Source organism: Plectropomus leopardus, chromosome 12 (genome assembly GCF_026936395.1).
Source record: "Plectropomus leopardus strain MGB_pleo_1.0 chromosome 12, ASM2693639v1, whole genome shotgun sequence".
NCBI lineage: Eukaryota > Metazoa > Chordata > Actinopteri > Perciformes > Serranidae > Plectropomus > Plectropomus leopardus.
The window spans coordinates 3,091,990-3,115,037 of record NC_142187.1 but is presented as its reverse complement, the minus strand read 5'-3'; the positions used below and the strand labels follow the sequence as shown (position 1 = coordinate 3,115,037).

Sequence of the window (23,048 nt, the reverse complement as noted above, 5' to 3'; positions counted from 1 at the left end):
GGAGGAGAGCAGAAAAGGTGAGCAACACAACTTGTAATCACTTTTCTAAATATGAAAGCTGAGATACATACATCCTCCTGAGCTACCCAGGCTTCAAAAAGGGCATTTATCGAAGGAAATCTTTGGCCAAAGTAGATTGAGTCAGTCAAACACAAAAACACTTTTCATCATACCACCTCCTTCAAGAATGGAGGAGAGCAGAAAAGGTGAGCAACACAACTTGTAATCACTTTTTCTGATTATGAAAGCTGATATATATACATGTGGCAATGGTTAATTAACAGTGTCCTCCTCAATGGGGAAAACTGGAAGTAACAAACATGTTTCTGGGGAGTCTGGTACTACGTACAACTTGGCATATAAGCAACTCAAACCCGGCAACAACCAGATCACAGACTCACTGAAGACCTCCATCAACGATGATGACAGTAAACAGTACAGACATATCACCCAAAACACTTATTGCCTTAACGGGGACTTGAATCCTGGACCCTCAGATTAATAGTCTACTCATCTATGGACTTAGCTAACCAGGCTTCTACAAAGGTTTTTTATTGAGGGAAATCATTGGCCAAAGTGGATTGAGTCAGTCAATAAGAAAAAACACTTTTGTCCAATACCACCTCCTTCAGGAATTGAAGGAGAACAGACAAAAAAAGCACAAGACCTTTTGGTCACTTTTCTGATCATGACAGCTGAGATATACAGTATACATGTGGCAATGTATAGTTGACAGTGTCTTCCTCAATGGGGACAACTGGAAGTTACAGACATGTTTCTGGGGAGTCTGGTACTATGTAGAATTGGCCATATGAGAAACTCAAAGCTGGCCACCACCAGAATGCAGACCCACTGAAGACCTACTACAATGAAGATGGCATTATGCAGTACAGACAGATCACCCAAGAAACTCAACACCTGAACAGGGACTTGAACCCTGGACCCTCAGATTAAAAGTCTGATGCTCTACCGACTGAGCTACCCAGGCTTCAACAAAGTGCATTTATCGAGGGAAATCATTGGCCAAAGTGGATTGAGTCAGTCAAACACAAAAACACTTTTGGTCATACCACCTCCTTCAAGAATGGAGGAGAGCAGAAAAGGTGAGCAAGACAACTTGTAATCACTTTTCTGATCATGAGAGCTGAGATACATACATCCTCCTGAGCTACCCAGGCTTCAAAAAGGGCACTTATCGAAGGAAATCTTTGGCCAAAGTAGATTGAGTCAGTCAAACACAAAAACACTTTTGATCATACCACCTCCTTCAAGAATGGAGGAGAGCAGAAAAGGTGAGCAACACAACTTGTAATCACTTTTTCTGATTATGAAAGCTGATATATATACATGTGGCAATGGTTAATTAACAGTGTCCTCCTCAATGGGGAAAACTGGAAGTAACAAACATGTTTCTGGGGAGTCTGGTACTACGTACAACTTGGCATATAAGCAACTCAAACCCGGCAACAACCAGATCACAGACTCACTGAAGACCTCCATCAACGATGATGACAGTAAACAGTACAGACATATCACCCAAAACACTTATTGCCTTAACGGGGACTTGAATCCTGGACCCTCAGATTAATAGTCTACTCATCTACGGACTTAGCTAACCAGGCTTCTAGAAAGGTCATTTATTGAGGGAAATCATTGGCCAAAGTGGATTGAGTCAGTCAATAAGAAAAAACACTTTTGTCCAATACCACCTCCTTCAGGAATTGAAGGAGAACAGACAAAAAAGCACAAGATCTTTTGGTCACTTTTCTGATCATGACAGCTGAGATATACAGTATACATGTGGCAATGTATAGTTGACAGTGTCTTCCTCACTGGGGACAACTGGAAGTAACAGACATGTTTCTTGGGAGTCTGGTACTATGTAGAATTGGCCATATGAGCAACTCAAAGCTGGCCACCACCAGACTGCAGATCTCTTACAATGATGATGGCAGCATACAGTACAGACAGATCACCCAAGAAACTCAACACCTGAACAGGGACTTGAACCCTGGACCCTCAGATTAAAAGTCTGATGCTCTACCGACTGAGCTACCCAGGCTTCAACTAACAGCATTTATCGAGGGAAATCATTGGCCAAAGTGGATTGAGTCAGTCAAACACAAAAACACTTTTCATCATACCACCTCCTTCAAGAATGGAGGAGAGCAGAAAAGGTGAGCAAGACAACTTGTAATCACTTTTCTGATCATGAACGCTGATATATATACATGTAGCAATGGTTAATTAACAGTGTCCTCCTCAATGGGGAAAACTGAAAGTAACAAACATGTTTCTGGGGAGTCTGGTACTACGTACAACTGGAATCGAAGGAAATCTTTGGCCAAAGAAGTTTGAGTCAGTCAAACACAAAAACACTTTTGATCATACCACCTCCTTCAAGAATGGAGGAGAGCCGAAAAGGTGAGCAACACAACTTGTAATCACTTTTCTAAATATGAAAGCTGATATATATACATGTGGCAACGGTTAATTAACAGTGTCCTCCTCAATGGGGAAAACTGGAAGTAACAAACATGTTTCTGGGGAGTCTGGTACTACGTACAACTTGGCATATAAGCAACTCAAACTCGGCAACAACCAGATCACAGACTCACTGAAGACCTCCATCAACGATGATGACAGTAAACAGTACAGACATATCACCCAAAACACTTATTGCCTTAACGGGGACTTGAATCCTGGACCCTCAGATTAATAGTCTACTCATCTACGGACTTAGCTAACCAGGCTTCAACAAAGGTCATTTATTGAGGGAAATCATTGGCCAAAGTGGATTGAGTCAGTCAATAAGAAAAAACACTTTTGTCCAATACCACCTCCTTTGGGAATTGAAGGAGAACAGACAAAAAAAGCACAAGAATGGCCAAAGTGGATTGAGTCAGTCAAAAACAAAAAAAACTTTAATAAATATCTTTAATAAATATATGTTCTCATCCACTGACTAATCATTTCTGCTGCACTTGCATATTGTCATTTAGTTTGTGTGCACTACCTTGATTTTTAAAGTAACTAATATTATCAAGTAATTGTAACTGAGTGAAAGCCCAACATTTCTTTCAGAGGTGGAGTAGATGAAAGTAGCATGAGATTAAAATACTCACTTAAACTAAAAGTGGCCTTTTTATCTTTTTTTTTTTTTTCAAATTATTATTAACCCTCTTGTTTTTGGTTGATGTAAAGTTTATTTCCCTCCATGATAGCTTGAATGCCTTTTCAAAGTCTTCACTCACTGCCGAAAATTCAGACATGTTTTTGGGGAGTCTGGTACTATGTAGAATTGGCCATATGAGCAACTCAAAGCTGGCCACCACCAGACTGCAGATCTCTTACAATGATGATGGCAGCATACAGTACAGACAGATCACCCAAGAAACTCAACACCTGAACAGGGACTTGAACCCTGGACCCTCAGATTAAAAGTCTGATGCTCTACCGACTGAGCTACCCAGGCTTCAACAAAGTGCATTTATCGAGGGAAATCATTGGCCAAAGTGGATTGAGTCAGTCAAACACAAAAACACTTTTGGTCATACCACCTCCTTCAAGAATGGAGGAGAGCAGAAAAAGTGAGCAAGACAACTTGTAATCACTTTTCTGATCATGAGAGCTGAGATACATACATCCTCCTGAGCTACCCAGGCTTCAAAAAGGGCATTTATCGAAGGAAATCTTTGGCCAAAGTCGATTGAGTCAGTCAAACACAAAAACACTTTTCATCATACCACCTCCTTCAAGAATGGAGGAGAGCAGAAAAGGTGAGCAACACAACTTGTAATCACTTTTTCTGATTATGAAAGCTGATATATATACATGTGGCAATGCTTAATTAACAGTGTCCTCCTCAATGGGGAAAACTGGAAGTAACAAACATGTTTCTGGGGAGTCTGGTACTACGTACAACTTGGCATATAAGCAACTCAAACCCAGCAACAACCAGATCACAGACTCACTGAAGACCTCCATCAACGATGATGACAGTAAACAGTACAGACATATCACCCAAAACACTTATTGCCTTAACGGGGACTTGAATCCTGGACCCTCAGATTAATAGTCTACTCATCTACGGACTTAGCTAACCAGGCTTCTAGAAAGGTCATTTATTGAGGGAAATCATTGGCCAAAGTGGATTGAGTCAGTCAATAAGAAAAAACACTTTTGTCCAATACCACCTCCTTTAGGAATTGAAGGAGAACAGACAAAAAAAGCTCAAGATCTTTTGGTCACTTTTCTGATCATGACAGCTGAGATATACAGTATACATGTGGCAATGTATAGTTGACAGTGTCTTCCTCAATGGGGACAACTGGAAGTTACAGACATGTTTCTGGGGAGTCTGGTACTATGTAGAATTGGCCATATGAGCAACTCAAAGCTGGCCACCACCAGAATGCAGACTCACTGAAGACCTCCTACAATGAAGATGGCAGCATGCAGTACAGACAGATTACACAAGAAACTCAACACCTGAACAGGGACTTGAACCCTGGACCCTCAGATTAAAAGTCTGATGCTCTACCGACGGAGCTACCCAGGCTTTAACTAAGAGCATTTATCGAGGGAAATCATTGGCCAAAGTGGATTGAGTCAGTCAAACACAAAAACACTTTTCATCATACCACCTCCTTCAAGAATGGAGGAGAGCAGAAAAGGTGAGCAAGACAACTTGTAATCACTTTTCTGATCATGAACGCTGATATATATACATGTAGCAATGGTTAATTAACAGTGTCCTCCTCAATGGGGAAAACTGAAAGTAACAAACATGTTTCTGGGGAGTCTGGTACTACGTACAACTGGAATCGAAGGAAATCTTTGGCCAAAGTAGATTGAGTCAGTCAAACACAAAAACACTTTTCATCATACCACCTCCTTCAAGAATGGAGGAGAGCAGAAAAGGTGAGCAACACAACTTGTAATCACTTTTTCTGATTATGAAAGCTGATATATATACATGTGGCAATGGTTAATTAACAGTGTCCTCCTCAATGGGGAAAACTGGAAGTAACAAACATGTTTCTGGGGAGTCTGGTACTACGTACAACTTGGCATATAAGCAACTCAAACCCAGCAACAACCAGACTACAGACTCACTGAAGACCTCCATCAACAATGATGACAGTAAACAGTACAGACATATCACCCAAAACACTTATTGCCTTAACGGGGACTTGAACCCTGGACCCTCAGATTAATAGTCTACTCATCTACGGACTTAGCTAACCAGGCTTCAACAAAGGTCATTTATTGAGGGAAATCAATGGCCAAAGTGGATTGAGTCAGTCAATAAGAAAAAAAACTTTTGTCCAATGGAGGAGAGCAGAAAAGGTGAGCAACACAACTTGTAATCACTTTTCTGATCATGAACGCTGATATATATACATGTAGCAATGGTTAATTAACAGTGTCCTCCTCAATGGGGAAAACTGAAAGTAACAAACATGTTTCTGGGGAGTCTGGTACTACGTACAACTGGAATCGAAGGAAATCTTTGGCCAAAGTAGATTGAGTCAGTCAAACACAAAAACACTTTTCATCATACCACCTCCTTCAAGAATGGAGGAGAGCAGAAAAGGTGAGCAACACAACTTGTAATCACTTTTCTAAATATGAAAGCTGATATATATACATGTGGCAATGGTTAATTAACAGTGTCCTCCTCAATGGGGAAAACTGAAAGTAACAAACATGTTTCTGGGGAGTCTGGTACTACGTATAACTTGGCATATAAGCAACTCAAACCCAGCAACAACCAGATCACAGACTCACTGAAGACCTCCATCAACGATGATGACAGTAAACAGTACAGACATATCACCCAAAACACTTATTGCCTTAACGGGGACTTGAATCCTGGACCCTCAGATTAATAGTCTACTCATCTACGGACTTAGCTAACCAGGCTTCTAGAAAGGTCATTTATTGAGGGAAATCATTGGCCAAAGTGGATTGAGTCAGTCAATAAGAGAAAACACTTTTGTCCAATACCACCTCCTTCAGGAATTGAAGGAGAACAGACAAAAAAAGCACAAGACCTTTTGGTCACTTTTCTGATCATGACAGCTGAGATATACAGTATACATGTGGCAATGTATAGTTGACAGTGTCTTCCTCACTGGGGACAACTGGAAGTAACAGACATGTTTCTTGGGAGTCTGGTACTATGTAGAATTGGCCATATGAGCAACTCAAAGCTGGCCACCACCACCACCAGAATGCAGACTCACTGAAGACCTCCTACAATGAAGATGGCAGCATGCAGTACAGACAGATTACCCAAGAAACTGAATGCCTGAACAGGGACTTGAACCCTGGACCCTCAGATTAAAAATCTGATGCTCTACCGACTGAGCTACCCAGGCTTCAACTAAGAGCATTTATCGAGGGAAATCATTGGCCAAAGTGGATTGAGTCAGTCAAACAAAAACACTTTTCATCATACCACCTCCTTCAAGAATGGGGGAGAGCAGAAAAGGTGAGCAAGACAACTTGTAATCACTTTTCTGATCATGAACGCTGATATATATACATGTGGCAATGGATAATTGACAGTGTCCTCCTCAATGGGGAAAATTGGAAGTAACAAACATGTTTCTGGGGAGTCTGGTACTACGTACAACTTGGCATATAAGCAACTCAAACCCGGCAACAACCAGATCACAGACTCACTGAAGACCTCCATCAACGATGATGACAGTAAACAGTACAGACATATCACCCAAAACACTTATTGCCTTAATGGGGACTTGAATTCTGGACCCTCAGATTAATAGTCTACTCATCTACGGACTTAGCTAACCAGGCTTCTTGAAAAGTTGTTTTTCGAGGGAAATTATTGGCCAAAGTGGATTGAGTTAGTCAAAAACAAAAAAAACTTTTGTCCAATACCACCTCCTTCAGGAATTGAAGGAGAACAGACAAAAAAAAAGCACAAGAATGGCCAAAGTGGATTGAGTCAGTCAATAAGAAAAAAAACTTTTGTCCAATACCACCTCCTTCAGGAATTGAAGGAGAACAGACAAAAAAAAGCACAAGAACTTGTGATCACTTTTCTGATGATGAGAGCTGAGATATACAGTATACATGTGGCAATGTATAGTTGACAGTGTCCTCCTCAATGGGGAAAACTGAAAGTAACAAACATGTTTCTGGGGAGTCTGGTACTACGTACAACTGGAATTGAAGGAAATCTTTGGCCAAAGTAGATTGAGTCAGTCAAACATGTTTCTGGCCACCACCAGACTGCAGATCTCTTACAATGATGATGGCAGCATACAGTACAGATAGATCACCCAAGAAACTCAACACCTGAACAGGGACTTGAATCCTGGACCCTCAGATTAAAAGTCTGATGCTCTACCGACTGAGCTACCCAGGCTTCAATGAAGGGCATTTATTGAGGGAAATCATTGGCCAAAGTAGATTGAGTCAGTCAAACACAAAAAAAAACTTTAATAAATATCCTCCTTCATAAATATATGTTCTCATCAAGACACTGACTAATCACTTTTCTGATCATCAGAGCTTGTATATTGTCATTTAGTTTGTGGCACTACCTTGATTTTTAAAGTAATTGACAGTGTCCTCCTCAATGGGAATTGTAACTGGAATAACAACATTTCTTTCAGAGGTGGAGTAGTTGAAAGTAGCATGGCATTAAAATACTCAAACCCAAACTAACCAGTGGCCTTTTATCTTTTTTTTTTTCAAATTATTATTAACCCTCTTGTTTTCAACAATGGTTGATGTAAACAGTTTATTTCACCCAAAAACGTATTGCCTTGACAGGGACTTAAACTCTGGACCCTCAGATCAAAAGTCTGATGATCTACTGACTGAGCTACTCAGGCTTGCAAAAAGGAAATTTATCGAGGGAAATCATTGGCCAAAGTGGCTTGAGTCAGTCAAAAACAAGAAAACTTACCACTTACCACTTCCCGTAGGAAGGATGTATCAAGGGAAACTTAAGTGTGGCCAAAGTCGATTAAATCACTGGAAAAACTAACTTTTGTCCAATACCACCTCCTTCTGGAATGGAGGACAGCAGACAAAATGAGCAAGAGTATTTGTCATCACTTTTCTGATCATGAGAGATGAAAAACATACATGTGGCACTATATAATTGACAGTGTCCGCCTCAATGGGGACTTCTGGCATGTTCCTCGGGAGTCTGGTACTTCTAGGGACTGGCCATACGAGCAACTCATCAATGGCCACAAGCAGCCTGTGGACCTCCTGAAGACCTCCATGAATGATGATGACAGTGGATACTACTGACACATCATCCACGACTGAGCTACCCAGGCTTCAAGAAAGTCCTTTTACCAAGGGAAACCACTCGCCAAAGTGTTTTGTGCCGACAAAAGAGAAAAACAACTTTTGTCCATTACAACCTTCTTCTGGAATGGAGGGAAGACGAAATAAATATCTAACTTACATGGACTTAGTTCTTGTCCAAGCAGGCCAGAGACTACTATAGCCTATAATTAATCATTCCTGTCAGGTTTTCAACATGTTCAAGCACCCACACAACATCAACTCTTGCTGCCTCTCACTTACCTGTGAGTTTTAGAATTTTAAGATTTTACTGCCTGTTTTTAAGGCCTTGGACACTCAGACACCTTTTTTTATATCTTTGATTTGCAAACCACTTGAGATCATCTGGCAGGGCCCTAATTAATGAAATATGTATTTATCCCTAATCTTGATTTTGTGTGACATGGCTTTTGCTGTCCAGTCTCCTCATCTTGAGGATCTAGGGTGAGCAAACTTGGTATACTCTTTCAAATCCTTTGTTAAAACTAAAAGTATTTTTGTTTTTTGTTCCGAGCATGGGATAGGCTTCAGACCCTAAACAGAAAGCAGCTTGGAAAATGGATACATGGATGCATCAGTATTTGTCTGTGATTGCAATAATGACTAATTGAATTATAAATGTGTTAATAAAATGTTGATAAAATATTTTTCTTACAGTTCAGAGAATCATCAACCCCTCTGAGAAGTTGTGCCACATGGCTGCACACTCTTACCTGCTGCACTGTTCTGCTGTTTGGTGCTGTCAAACCATGGAATACTGGATGTGTTCAGAGTGGGGGTTGTCAAGTTATCTGGAAAGGGGACGGTTAATTTATTAATAGTGACTCATATTAATATAATGTTAATTAAATATTATAACTAATCAATATCAATAAAGCTGCTGCTGAGTGTTTAATATTTATAAGGTCATAATTAAATAATGTAATTGGGCTAGTTTGCTAATTAGCTAGGCATTGTTGTAATGTGTCCTTTTTTTATTTATTAAATGTTAAACTACACCAAACATCACATGTGCAATAGGTGGTACTGTTGCCATTTAGACTACTGAAAAATAATAATTTATATGTTTGAATAGCATTTTTCAGTAAATTATACAATTATGATAAACTCCTTACAATTACAATTACAGGGGTTCTTTTTTCAGGAGTTTTTCCTTGGGTGATGTGAGGGTCTAAGGGCAGAGGGATGTCATACACTGTAAAGCCCTCTGAGGCAAACCATGTTTTGTGATAATGGGCTCTATAAATAAAATTGACTTGACTTGACTTGACTTAACTTGACTTGACAATCAATATTTACTCCAAAATAGCCATACAAAGGGAATGTGCTATTATTATTCATCAGCATCTTACCTGCTACCTGAATCAAGACTTCAGAGCTGATTGTATCAGGGGGCTGGGTCATACAGGAGTAATAACCAGTGTCTGCCTTTGTAGCAGAGCCGATACTCAGGACCACAGTCACATTTGGAAGGATGGAGGTTATGTTGACAAGAGACACACTCCCCTAGGAGACGAAAATGGCGATTACTGTGACAGTACACTTTGACACTAGCATTGGTTGACTTTCTTAACAGTAACAAAATTTCAGGCTGAAAAGTAGTGTTACATTCCCCCCTTCCAGTGAGGGTCTGAAGATTGCATGGTTATACCCATAACCACACCTGACACTAGGCGGGTTTCCATTGACACTCAAATTGTGCAAATTGAAATTGCAATTATTAAATACTTTTCTTGTGGAAACGTCAATTTTGGAAGAACTCACATTCATGGCAAAAATGTTTTTACACTTGGCAGATACGCAATCATCTCGCAACTGTGTTTTATCAACATATCACTTAAGATTTGTGCAATTCTGTAGTGGAAACCCGCCTAATGATGTCATGGTGTACTGACAAAACCTGGAGTGCACATCCACATCACTGCAGCAGGATAGGAAACTAAAGCACTTCAGACAGTAAAAACAAGGCTGCTGTTAAAACGTTCTCTTGTATAAGGGGTAGACAGTGCTACAAGCACAAATCCAACACAACTGCCACGCAAAACTTAAATGTTATAATCTTCACAAATTCATAATTTTTTGCAACAAAAAATGCATTTAATTGCATTACATTAACAAACAGGAAAAACTCCCTAAAAAGAAACCCTGAAACAGGGGGGGTGGGGTGAAAGAAACCTCAGGAAGAGAGGCAGAGGATGATGTGGGATCCCTCTTCCAGGACAGACATAAATGCAATAGATGTCGTAAATAACAGTTTAACTTTTTCAGAGGCCAGTATCGGACCCCTCCACTTTTTTTAAATCTGAAGGCATGGAAGTTTAAATGGTGTTTGTATCTTTAACTGTGGGGAATTACATAGAGAAGAGTAGGGATATCAGAATAACTTAAAAACTAAAAAGAGTTTTGATAATCTGTTAAACATTTTTAAAAATGGTAAAAGCATCTATTGTGTTGGAGCTTAGAGTGTCTAGTTTAAACACTGTTAGAGGAGATACATTTTAAAATCTTAAACATCAAAGGATTTGTTCAAAATTTTATTTTTAACATATCTCCAAAAGTATTAAGGGGATCAAATAGAACTAGAAAACTAAAACTAGAAAAAAACATTTTACTCCTCACTTAAACACATTTTGCATTATTGTTTTTGTGCAAAGTTATTTAATATGATAGCCTGAACTATGCTGACATACCATTAGATATAACCTTTAGTAAAAGCAGAGGCGTTGACTCGAGTCACATGACTTGGACTCCAGTCACATGATAACAAGACAATGACACCAAGTGATCAGGAACTGGATCTTTCAGGGTCAGAATCCGTCAGTCACGGATTAAAAAGAAATCTCATTTAATCTTTTATTGACAGAAAGAAAAATGTTTAAATGGAACACCAAGATGACATATTTGTTTCAGGCTGTGATGTGAAATACAGTATATCATATTCTCTGATGAGTTACTGTGTGTACGGATGGGCTACTTATTATTCTTTACCTTTATTTTAGATATCGTCCTCAAACATTTGAATTTTACATGTCATGACTGGCTGCTATGCAACCTCCCTCCTTCCCTTTCTGTATGTTGTTGGTATCTCCCTGTCTGCCTTCCCTTCTGTGTCATTATCCTGTGTATGTGAGAGGGAGCATGTTTTTTCCTGCAGGCTGGACCAGGTGTCTGCAATCTGCTGATGAGCTGGAGGACTACTTAAGATCCTGTCTCAGACATTCTTGCTGCCGGAGTATTAGCTCTACATCAGTGGTAGATGTTATTCACAGCCTCCTGTATATGCCATGTTGTTTGCTTCATGTTTTTCCTGTGTTACTAACCTTGTCTATTTGTCTTTTTGCCTCAGATCTGCCTAAAGCTTCTAGCTTTTTGTATGCTTCATCAGCTCAAGTACCTGCCTGCCTGCCCGCTTGCCCACCTGCTTCAACTCTCACTAGCCATTGTCCCTCACCTCACGGATTTCCACCAACTCTTGCCTTTGTTTGGACCACGTGAAGACTACAATGAAGACTTCCCCCTTACGCCACGCTCTGGAGAGCGGTTTGGCTTCGCTCACCCCCTCCCTGCACATTCTAAACTTGTTAATAAACTACCACAATCTACTGAGATCCTCGAGCATTGTGTTTTGTGTCAGCACTTGGGTCCTACATCATGTCTCATATGTCACATTACATGTTGTTTTCAACTTTTTTACCCACAAACATTTCAAAACCACTGCACTGTTATAAATAGTTTTAACCTTACTACCCTGTTGAGGATTAACTTACTGTCTTTCCAGCACTATTCTTGTAATTGTTGGGTTGTATCCACATTGTATACTCAGTTCCAATGTACATAAGAAAGAGCTTCGTTCATGCTTTCATAAATTAGAAGTTTCTGAAAACTTTTAATAAGATTTAAATACCTCATGCGGGCTGTCCCTCCACAGCTGTGCCACATGTTGGACTGTTAAACATGCAAACTCGCAGCTCAAAATGAAGCTCTCTCCAGTCGAAAGATTTGCGTCATATCCAGAAATACTCACAATAGGTCCACTGCAGCCACCTGCAGATGTGAAAGAAGACATAAAAGATAAAACTGCTCCATAAAAAACATTCAAGCCGCTCAGAAATTCAGTTGTGTTTCTTGCCATTGCCAGTATTTACTGTTGTCATTTGCTTAAAATGCTTTGAAACTGGCATTTTTAAGGTTAGTAGGAGTCTGTCTCATGATTCTGAGGTTAGTAGATTAACCTATACTGCTGTATGACACTATATGGAACAGCTAATGTCACTAGAGACTAACATCATTAAATATTCATCCTTTTTTATTTTATAAAAATGGTAAATGTATTATGTTATCATCACTACCTTTACCATAAAATGATTTTGACAGTAAAAAAAATATACTTCTGTAATTATTTCACCATGTACATAATGGATAACATCAAAAGCATCATTTAACAACAATGAATGATCAGACTTTTTTGTTGCAAGTCAATTTTAATTACATTATCTTAGCTTTAAAATGTCAAATGAAGCGGTTGGTGGCGCATTTCTTTTTTTAAATTATCTGACCCTTAATACCATGTAATGTTATTCCATGATGTATTTGATTTTAAAAAAAAATCTGTAAGATTTTTTACCATTTCTTAGATGTTTTCAAAGTACAGCCATGGTATATATGTGTGGAAATAGTACTAGTACTGGTAATACTACTGATTCCATATTAACAAATTGATATATGGTTCTATACTAAAATATTGAAGGCATTATAGCAGTAAAGGGTTTGTAATTTTGATTTTATTTTTTATTTTTTCTTTATTATGGACATAACCATTTGGTAGAGGCCTATATTTTTAAAGGAGGGAGTCTGGGGAAAAAATAATTTTAAAAATTAGTTTTTATTGTCCAAAAATGCAAAAATAATATAATAATATTGTCATAAAATTGTCATAGCTTTTTTTCTAAGTCAGGATGTTTAAGAGTAATATCAAACATAGAAACGAATATAGAAGAATACAAGTACAAGTAGGCTACAGTTCATTCTAAATGTGATAACAAGCAAGATGTCAGAAACAACAAAGACCTCATAAGAGGTTCCATTGGCTTTTTTTCACAGCAGACATTTCAACTTGTCATTGTAGGAAAAGCACAGGTGTTAATGATGCATCAAACCATTCTTCCTGCAGTTTGTGAAAAATGTTTACTGACGCAACAACAGAAAAAAAAACAGGGAAAAAAACAGAAAAATATGTCAAATAAAATTGAAAAAGGGAAAAGCTCTTTTACAGCAATGCTCCTGATTCAGTGGGCTAAAATGATATATAACATATGATAGTAATAAATTGAATTTTTAAAAAAAATTAAAAAAAAAGAGCTAGCAGCAATGGCTGTCAACAGTTATAAATAGCAATAAAATCAGTAAATGAGATGAAAAAGCTAAATGGCAAACAAATCTGCAAATAGTGGGAAAATGCATAACAACATAAAAAAACTTTAGAAAAAGAAAAGATATATTCGATTATGGATTAGGCTGTATAATGATTGCATTTGTAGAAATAAAATATAATCAGTCTGCTCAAAATGGGAGTCATATACATGAGGAAATTTTATTTGGTGAATATTTGTATCTTTTAATATATATTGTATGTGCAATGCATTTTTTACAGTTTGGGTATGCAGTGGTATTCAGTCAGTGCGCCTGCACACATATATTTTTAATTCACTGTTAGGTTATTGTTATTATGTTTGTACAGCAATTATTGAGGTGACCACTAATAAAAGCATACACAGAAATAACTATTAATTACTGAATCAAATACAAAATAATTGCTGCATAACAATAAGTATTACCACTGATAACAATATCGATGTGTTTTAGGGTTTTTTTAATCTCACCTTCAGTGTGACTCCAATACAGCAAACTCATCAGCAGAAACAACATGTCTGACTCTTTTCTCATCCTTTTCGTGTATCCGTTACCTGCCTGTCCTTGTCCGACTGACAACGTCTCTGGTATATTTGACACAAATATGTACAGAGTGTAACCTTCTGATTGACAGAAGTTGCTGACCTAAATCCCAGACAGGATGTACATCTCTGCATTTCTGAGCTGATGAAGTTCTTGATAACCAGAGCTGAGAGGGTTTCTGCTGATAACACTGACCATAATGTCACTGTCATCAAGCTGCAGGTGATGGTAAAAAATCCCCACATGTGCTGCCATGTTGAAATGTAGATAGAAAGCACACAAGAACAAACATTAATGCTGATGTTAGTTCACTTACAGGAAGGGTTTTGCTGATATCTCTCCAACTAAAAGGACAACTGACACTTTGTAACAGGACTTATAATAATGTATTTCATATAGTTTAGAATAGCATCATTGTATGGTGTTTTTAATCTCCATAGTCAACCAGATCCCACCCCTGACATTATAGACATTAGCATGATAAAAGATTTACATTAATAAATAATAAATAATAATAAAAGTGATCAAATTGTGTTGAGTAATAGGATCTAAGTGTTGAATGTGTGTAGAGTTGTGTGTAGAGTAATTACATGTATATGTGTGTGTGTGTGTGTGTGTATGTATGTATATATATGTGTGTGTGTGTGTGTGTGTGTGTGTGTGTGTATATATATATATATATATGTATATATATATATATATATATATATATATATATATATATATATATATATGTATATAGTCACACTGCCCACATAGACTTCAGTACGTGCTGGTGAGAGTAAAAAACAATTTTTTCACCACAAATCAAAGTGTGCGTGACCCCCTCTCATATTCATCCTTTTTTATTTTATAAAAATCGTAAATGTATTATCTTATCATCACTACCTTTACCATAAAATGATTTTGACAGTAAAAAAATATACTTCTGTAATTATTTCACCATGTACATAATGGATAACATCAAAAGCATCATTTAACAACAATGAATGATCAGACTTTTTTGTTGCAAAGTCAATTTTAATTACATTATCTTAGCTTTAAGATGTCAAATGAAGCGGTTGGTGGTGCATTTTTTTTTTAAATTATCTGACCCTTAATACCATGTAATGTTATTCCATGATGTATTTGATTTTTTAAAAAAATCAGTAAGATTTTTTACCATTTCTTAGATGTTTTCAAAGTACAGCCATGGTATATATGTGTGGAAATAGTACTAGTACTGGTAATACTACTGATTCCATATTAACAAATTGATATATGGTTCTATACTAAAATATTGAAGGCATTATAGCAGTAAAGGGTTTGTAATTTTGATTTTACTTTTTATTTTTTCTTTATTATGGACATAACCATTTGGTAGAGGCCTATATTTTTAAAGGATGGAGTCAGGGGAAAAAATAATTTAAAAAAATAGTTTTTATTGTCCAAAAATGCAAAAATAATATAATAATATTGTCATAAAATTGTCATAGCTTTTTTTCTAAGTGGGGATGTTTAAGAGTAATATCAAACATAGAAGCGAATATAGAAGAATACAAGTACAAGTAGGCTACAGTTCATTCTATATGTGATAACAAGCAAGATGTCAGAGACAACAAAGACCTCATAAGAGGTTTCATTGGCTTTTTTTCACAGCAGACATTTCAACTTGTCATTGTAGGAAAAGCACAGGTGTTAATGATGCATCAAACCATTCTTCCTGCAGTTTGTGAAAAATGTTTACTGACACAACAACAGAAAAAAACAGGGTAAAAGACAGAAAAATATGTCAAATAAAATTGAAAAAGGGAAAAGCTCTTTTACAGCAATGCTCCTGATTCAGTGGGCTAAAATGATATATAACATATGATAGTGATAAATTGAATTTTAAAAAAACATTTAAAAAAAGAGCTAGCAGCAATGGCTGTCAACAGTTATAAATAGCAATAAAATCAGTAAATGAGATGAAAAAGCTAAATGGCAAACAAATCTGCAAATAGTGGGAAAATGCATAACAACATAAAAAAACTTTAGAAAAAGAAAAGATATATTCAATTATGGATTAGGCTGTATAATGATTGCATTTGTAGAAATAAAATATAATCAGTCTACTCAAAATGGGAGTCACATACATGAGGAAATTCTATTTGGTGAATATTTGTATCTTTTAACATATATTGTATGTGCAATGCATTTTTTACAGTTTGGGTATGCAGTGGTATTCAGTCAGTGCGCCTGCACACATATATTTTTAATTCACTGTTAGGTTATTGTTATTATGTTTGTACAGCAATTATTGAGGTGACCACCAATAAAAGCATACACAGAAATAACTATTAATTACTGAATCAAATACAAAATAATTGCTGCATAACAATAAGTATTACCACTGATAACAATATCAGTGTGTTTTAGGGTTTTTTTTAATCTCACCTTCAGTGTGAATCCAATACAGCAAACTCATCAGCAGAAACAACATGTCTGACTCTTTTCTCATCCTTTTCGTGTATCTGTTACCTGCCTGTCCTTGTCCGACTGACAACGTCTCTGGTATATTTGACACAAATATGTACAGAGTGTAACCTTCTGATTGACAGAAGTTGCTGACCTAAATCCCAGACAGGATGTACATCTCTGCATTTCTGAGCTGATGAAGTTCTTGATAACCAGAGCTGAGAGGGTTTCTGCTGATAACACTGACCATAATGTCACTGTCAACGAGCTGCAGGTGATGGTAAAAAATCCCCACATGTGCTGCCATGTTGAAATGTAGATAGAAAGCACACAAGAACAAACATTAATGCTGATGTTAGTTCACTTACAGGAAGGGTTTTGCTGATATCTCTCCAACTAAAAGGACAACTGACACTTTGTAACAGGACTTATAATAATGTATTTCATATAGTTTAGAATAGCATCATTGTATGGTGTTTTTAATCTCCATAGTCAACCAGATCCCACCCCTGACATTATAGACATTAGCATGATAAAAGATTTACATTAATAAATAATAAATAATAATAAAAGTGATCAAATTGTGTTGAGTAATAGGATCTAAGTGTTGAATGTGTGTAGAGTTGTGTGTAGAGTAATTACATGTATATATATGTGTGTGTGTGTGTGTGTGTGTGTGTATGTATGTATGTATATATAGTCACACTGCCCACATAGACTTCAGTGCGTGCTGGTGAGAGTAAAAAACAACTTTTTCACCACAAATCAAAGTGTGCGTGACCCCCTCTCACGTACTCTCACACAGACGCACATACGTGCCCACAGATTTTCTGTCCATAATCTTCAAAGCAGTTTACGCTCGCCCCTTCCGTTTACTGCGCAGTCCTTAGCTCCCTCTACGTAAACTGCGTTACGGGCACTGGTGAAGCTTTTCAGCTGGTTAGCCAAACATCCTCAGAAAAAGAGATGAGCAGGAAAACGAGACGAAGAAAATAGGGACAATTTACTATAAGCTAGAAAAATAGCGACGGAAAAAAACTCTGTTTAGGTAAGTAGTCTCTTTTTTTAACTTTGAAAAATGTGTTTGTGAAATGAGCTAGCTATGTTTATGAATGACTGTATGTATGGGCAGAAATTCAGCGTTAGCCAACATTGGCTAGTTAGCTGTCGGCTAGCATGTTAGCCGACGTTAGCTTCTGTCAGGCTACGTCTTGTTACGACTACAGAGGCTAGTAAACGATAGCTGAGTAGCTAGTTGTTGATATGGTTAACTAGCCACCACATTCACTGCTACTTGTTATTAATGTTGTATTATCTGGCACTATTTAGATTTCTTTACCACTGCATTTTCTCCACTTCAGTATTTCAAATTTGTTTCAATGAAGCTAACGTTGTCAGGCTACGCTGAGGCCAAACACACAAACTACTGTGGCCTAAACCGAACTTCCTGCGGTACTTACCATGATTGATACTTCGATGTTCACACTATATCATATTTTCGAAAACAGGCTTCTAGCTCAAGTTAGATAACGTTAGCGATTGCTGGCGTCTAGTTAGCAGATTAAACATTCGCTGCTCCCCTAATGTTAAACTCTGCTGCAGTCGTATAAGCTAACGTTAGCACCATTAGCAAACCCCAAACAGCTCATCACCTCAGCAGTTTTCTGGTCTAAATCTTGAAATGGTGACGACCTTGTACAAAGCTGCGTTTTACAGGTTGGCTTTTAAGTACTCTCAGGTGCTCGAAGACATATTTCGAAAAGAGTAAGAGGTGGTGCAGCTAAGTTAATCACTGGAGTGTGGGTGGTGAGACAAGGCCATGTTAGCCAGATATATTACATTTCCCTTAAAAATCCTTGAAAAAAATAATCATGACTTTTGTACTGCCTGCTGAAAGGAACTTGAAATGAACAGAATATTAGGATAAAGGCTTTCATTCCAATAGTGGTCACTACTACTGCAGCAACTTGTATTTTAAGGTGCCATTACTTCACACATAGTAAATCTTCAACACTGCTAAACATTAACAATTTTGTAATAACCTACCTAATAATAATTAGGACATGGTGGACTTGTAATGAAGACATGACAGTAAAGGCAGTGATTCAGTCACCATTAGAATAAAGATAAAGTGAACTGACAATGGGCATTTATTTAAAACTGTTAAAAAGAAACCATACAGCTCTTTGTTGTGGGCCAGCAATGTTAAAGACACCTGTGGTCGCATGCCACTCACAAAAACCATCCATACACCTCTGCCAAAACATAAAGTGGTATTTATAAAGGAAGAGTGTGCAGTAAGAGTGTGCACATCTCACGCATTCTTCAGAGCAGCGTACACACAGCTTGAGCTGAGATAACTGAAATATGGAATTAATAAAGTCAGCCTGCCACAATTAAAACATCTGCCACCAAAAGATTTTGTGTTACAGCACACTCTCAGAGCGCAGAGCGTACCGTGGGCACAGATGGAGCAGGGCAATATCAGGCACACTTAAGGTGAAACTCGACCATTTATTCTGCTGGGTCGAATAGTTTATATAAAAGGATGTACTCACAGAAGGTGCTCCTCTAATCCTTTCATCTTTTGAATACATCATGAAAAATTCAATAAGCTATCAAGAAAAGTTTGATTATTAGATATCAAAAAACAAGTAAAAATATCCAGAAAGCTATATTCAAAATTACATCTTTAGAATTATGTTGCAGAAAGAAAACACATTTTTAATTTTTTTTTTCATTTTCTTTCTTTTTTTTTAGCACTTTCTTGATATGATTTCTTGTTTATTTTTGCTTTCTACTTTTCTTTTTATGTTGCTTATTGTAAGATCATTTTCTTGCAATTGTTTTGGCCATTTCTTGTGAAGTTGCTCATTGCCTTCTTCCCATGCTGAAATAGCTGAAGCCATCTTGGTTAGGTTTCAAAGGGTTTTGCATCATGAATGAATATTACATACACCGAGAAGATTGTATTTTATGTCTGCTGGTGGGCCACCACAATAAGTGTATGTAAAATATAATGTTAACTCTTGATGATAACTAAAATTAGCCAGGAAAAAGAACTTGATATATTGATTTCCATGTCAATCGGTTATCGACCAAATTAGTTATCATATACTGCTTATCGGCTATCGATAAAAAATCCGTTATTGTGCATCCTTAATCTGGTCTGATCAGCTCTGAATGGATTGATAGATCAATTATTATCCACCCAGTAAGTCACAAACTGCTGTTGAGAATAAAAGAACTAATGGAGAGCTCTGCCTGCGCTGCTTTCATGGACCTGCAAAACCCCCTGAAACTAGAGAGGGAACACATAATGACACACATGCATTTAAAAGAAAAAAAAGTTTGCTGTTTTGTTTGTCCCCCCTAGCAGCTTACACCACACATACACCTCAAATCTGTGGGAAACACTGACTTTTAAAGAATAAAAATCACAGCTAAAATTGAGTCTAATTGTAGATTGGAACTGTAAATCCTACATTGCGAGCGCAAACCTCTTAGCATAAGCCACCCCTGCAAATTTATTTCCCCACAGAAGCAGTTATTGATTGCATAAAATTTATTTATTTATTTAATTTTTGCATTTTGCTGTCAGTGGATTGTTATTGTATGCAACTCACTATTTGTTTTAGTTTTTTTTATTAAAACACAACTTATACAACAAGCCAATAGTATAGTAGGTGCTGATACAGAGGCTCGGGTCCGATTTTTAGTTTTAAAGTAAGTCTGCATTGACATATCTAATAAACTGAACATCAGATTTTTCTTCATGTAGAGAAACTGTTGAATCTGTTGTCCCAATTGCTTAGTAATTGAGGTCAGGTTTGTAGCCTGTGGCATGCTGTGTAGTGGATACTATTGAGTGTGAGGCTGCATGCAGGTTAGTGGGTGTGGAAAAGTTGTCTGGACTAGAGGGGATCCAAAATACTGCTGACAAAGACTCAGTAGTGATACCAAAATGGGTGTCTTGATTTCAGTGACAAACATATACTATAATTTGTCAATACCTACAACCCATTGCTTGACGTATTTTCAAAAATAACTTAAATATATTACCAGTATAGTTACCGGTACAGTATAGCTTTATTCTGGCTCTCAGGATGAAGGGCATGGGCATAAGTCCATCACTGGCTGCCTATTTCAGACAGGAACATGCTTCCTTTGTTACTGTTTTTAAATTCCTGTTGCTACATGAAACAAGTCTTCCAAGTCAAGTCAAGTCAAGTCAAGTCAATTTTATTTATAGAGCCCATTATCACAAAACATGGTTTGCCTCAGAGGGCTTTACAGTGTACGACATCCCTCTGCCCTTAGACCCTCACATCACCCAAGGAAAAACTCCTGAAAAAGAACCTCTGTAATGGGGAAAAAAAGGAAGAAACTTCAGGAAAAGTGGTAGAGGATGATGAGGGATCCCTCTTCCAGGACGGACAGACGTGCAATACATGTTGTAAATAACAAATGAAATACTACCAAAAGGTCTCTACCAAAATCAAATTTGATTTTGAGTTTGAATGCCCTGAATTTATATGTTAAAGGAGCTACATATGACATTCAGAGCATTATTATAGCAGCAAACAACTGTGTGCTATGTAAAGATATAGTGGAGTAATGGCATCTTGAAAAGAGAATGAAGTCATGCTCCCTCTGTGTTTGTTGTCACCCTAACTTCTCAGTTTGTTACTTTGATAGGTGGTCCAACAGCGCATCAATGTAAGTCCCTGTGTGTGAGTTACAGCAGTTACCGCTGATTAGGTTGTCCCAACACACAGTGTTGTCCCAGAGGCTCAGCACCCGCCATTCAGTTACCCCCCTTGTTATCACTGTTATATCTGTCAGCACCATTAGCTGTTGGCAACTGGCTCAGCAACAGATTGTCTGCACATAGCTCTCAACATGGAAATGTTGAGAGCTATGTGCAAACAACCTGAATCAGCCTTTGAATCATAGATATGCTCTGACTGACCTTTACAGACATCAGTCATCAGTTGTTACAAGAAAAGGGATGCAGTGATTAAGTGCCAGGATCAAAGAAAAGCTAATAACTATTATTAATAACTTAGAACCCTTAGGGCCCATTTTAATATTACACACACTCGTAGTGCTCTGCACACAAATGTGCATTTCAGAATCAAGCTTTAAAAAAAAAAATCTTTTTTTTTAATATGATTTTCTACTTAGTTAAGATTTATTGAGTTCATTTTTTAACCAACATCAGTCCTAATCAGGCCCTGCGATAGTCTGGCGACCTGTCCAGGGTGTACCCCGCCTTCAGCCCGATGACAGCTGGGATTGGCTCCAGCCCCCCCGCGACCCTTACGATGACAAGCGGTTACAGAAAATGACTGACTGACTGACAGTCCTAATCATAAATATCAAATATTCTTTAAATGCCATTTTTGTCACGATGCCACTATGTTTTTAGATACAAAAAATAATTATTTTTAATATACGACATGCAAAATAGATTTTCTTTAATATCACAGCCTTGAAAATGTTATTGATTAGCAGCAGCATTGATTATGACAGTGCACCAAGTGTAAATAGCATTGGATTTTTCCATATGCCAAAAAAAACTAAATAAAGGCATCCTCAGGTAAATAGTAAAAATTAAAAATTCCAAGGCAAAAGCCCAGAATGACACCCAGAAATAATACAATGTATGTTTTATGCTTTGATGGCTGTGGGATCAAAAATTGCAGTTTGAGTGGGTTTCAATGGTGCATTTCTTTTTTTACCTTTACAGCATGAATGTTTTGTTTCCACAGTGTATTTTTTTATTTTATATATTATTGTAGGGTAATTTGTGTAATATTTAGATTAAACAAAAATACGCAATCTTGCTACAATGTATGCCAAATGCATGAACACAGCCAAAATATCAAAAAATGAAGACTTATAAGCACGTAAAATGCACCAAACAGTCCTTAACTCATTGAGTGCCAGCCCTATTATATAATGGAAAGTGGCTTGTGCTAGCTTTTCTGACCATTTTGAGTCATCTTTCAAGACCCACAGAATATTTTGTACAAAGACTCTGAAAACACCAAGTAGCTCAAATGAAAGAAGAAACTCCTTTTCGTCATGGAAAAAAACGTTTGTTTGCACCTTGTTCCATTCTTGATTTATCTGAAGTTGAATAGAGGCTAGTTTCATCAAAAAGACCACTTTTTTTTCCTAGAAAGCTGAGAAAATGCATTTTTGTTAAAGGGAGTCTGTCAAGCAAAACATTGATTTGAATGTTAAAATTTTGCCTTCAATGACATAGAAGACATCTGAAAATTGTATTACAAATGTGTGTAAATGTGTAAATA

The 23,048-nt window shown here is 37.4% G+C and overlaps 2 protein-coding genes, 1 long non-coding RNA gene and 6 other non-coding genes across 12 annotated transcripts in view; 2 read left to right on the top strand and 7 right to left on the bottom strand.

Annotated features, from left to right (window-relative positions):
- The window catches only part of LOC121950969 (uncharacterized), a 37,939-nt gene extending 23,082 nt beyond the window's left edge, over positions 1–14,857 (bottom strand). Inside the window, exons 1-4 of the mRNA XM_088085253.1 lie at positions 14,220–14,857; positions 12,245–12,384; positions 9,693–9,846; positions 9,054–9,131 (exon numbers count right to left, since the gene is read on the bottom strand). Coding sequence (XP_087941379.1) covers positions 9,054–9,131; positions 9,693–9,846; positions 12,245–12,384; positions 14,220–14,283 — 436 coding nt within the window. The 5' untranslated portion in view covers positions 14,284–14,857. The remainder of the gene's footprint in view (positions 1–9,053; positions 9,132–9,692; positions 9,847–12,244; positions 12,385–14,219) is intronic.
- trnak-uuu (transfer RNA lysine (anticodon UUU)) lies at positions 916–988 on the bottom strand. The gene has a single exon. It is a non-coding gene; the product is annotated as a tRNA-Lys (tRNA).
- Positions 1,990–2,062, bottom strand: trnak-uuu (transfer RNA lysine (anticodon UUU)). Its single transcript has one exon. It is a non-coding gene; the product is annotated as a tRNA-Lys (tRNA).
- Positions 3,403–3,475, bottom strand: trnak-uuu (transfer RNA lysine (anticodon UUU)). Its single transcript has one exon. It is a non-coding gene; the product is annotated as a tRNA-Lys (tRNA).
- Positions 4,489–4,561, bottom strand: trnak-uuu (transfer RNA lysine (anticodon UUU)). Its single transcript has one exon. It is a non-coding gene; the product is annotated as a tRNA-Lys (tRNA).
- On the bottom strand, positions 6,314–6,386 carry trnak-uuu (transfer RNA lysine (anticodon UUU)). The gene has a single exon. It is a non-coding gene; the product is annotated as a tRNA-Lys (tRNA).
- Positions 7,330–7,402, bottom strand: trnak-uuu (transfer RNA lysine (anticodon UUU)). The gene has a single exon. It is a non-coding gene; the product is annotated as a tRNA-Lys (tRNA).
- On the top strand, positions 11,082–11,946 carry LOC121950968 (uncharacterized). The gene is made up of 3 exons (XR_006106366.2): positions 11,082–11,146; positions 11,495–11,592; positions 11,687–11,946. It is a non-coding gene; the product is annotated as an uncharacterized LOC121950968 (long non-coding RNA).
- A 2,772-nt stretch (positions 14,858–17,629) lies between the features above and the next one.
- LOC121951121 (casein kinase I-like) overlaps positions 17,630–23,048 on the top strand; it is a 29,473-nt gene continuing 24,054 nt past the window's right edge. For 2 of the 4 annotated variants that reach the window (XM_088085053.1, XM_088085052.1), the window contains exon 1: positions 17,630–17,776. The gene's annotated coding sequence lies outside the window, so the exon portion shown is untranslated. The remainder of the gene's footprint in view (positions 17,777–23,048) is intronic. The other 2 variants (XM_042497348.2, XM_042497347.2) reach the window with 1 other exon arrangement.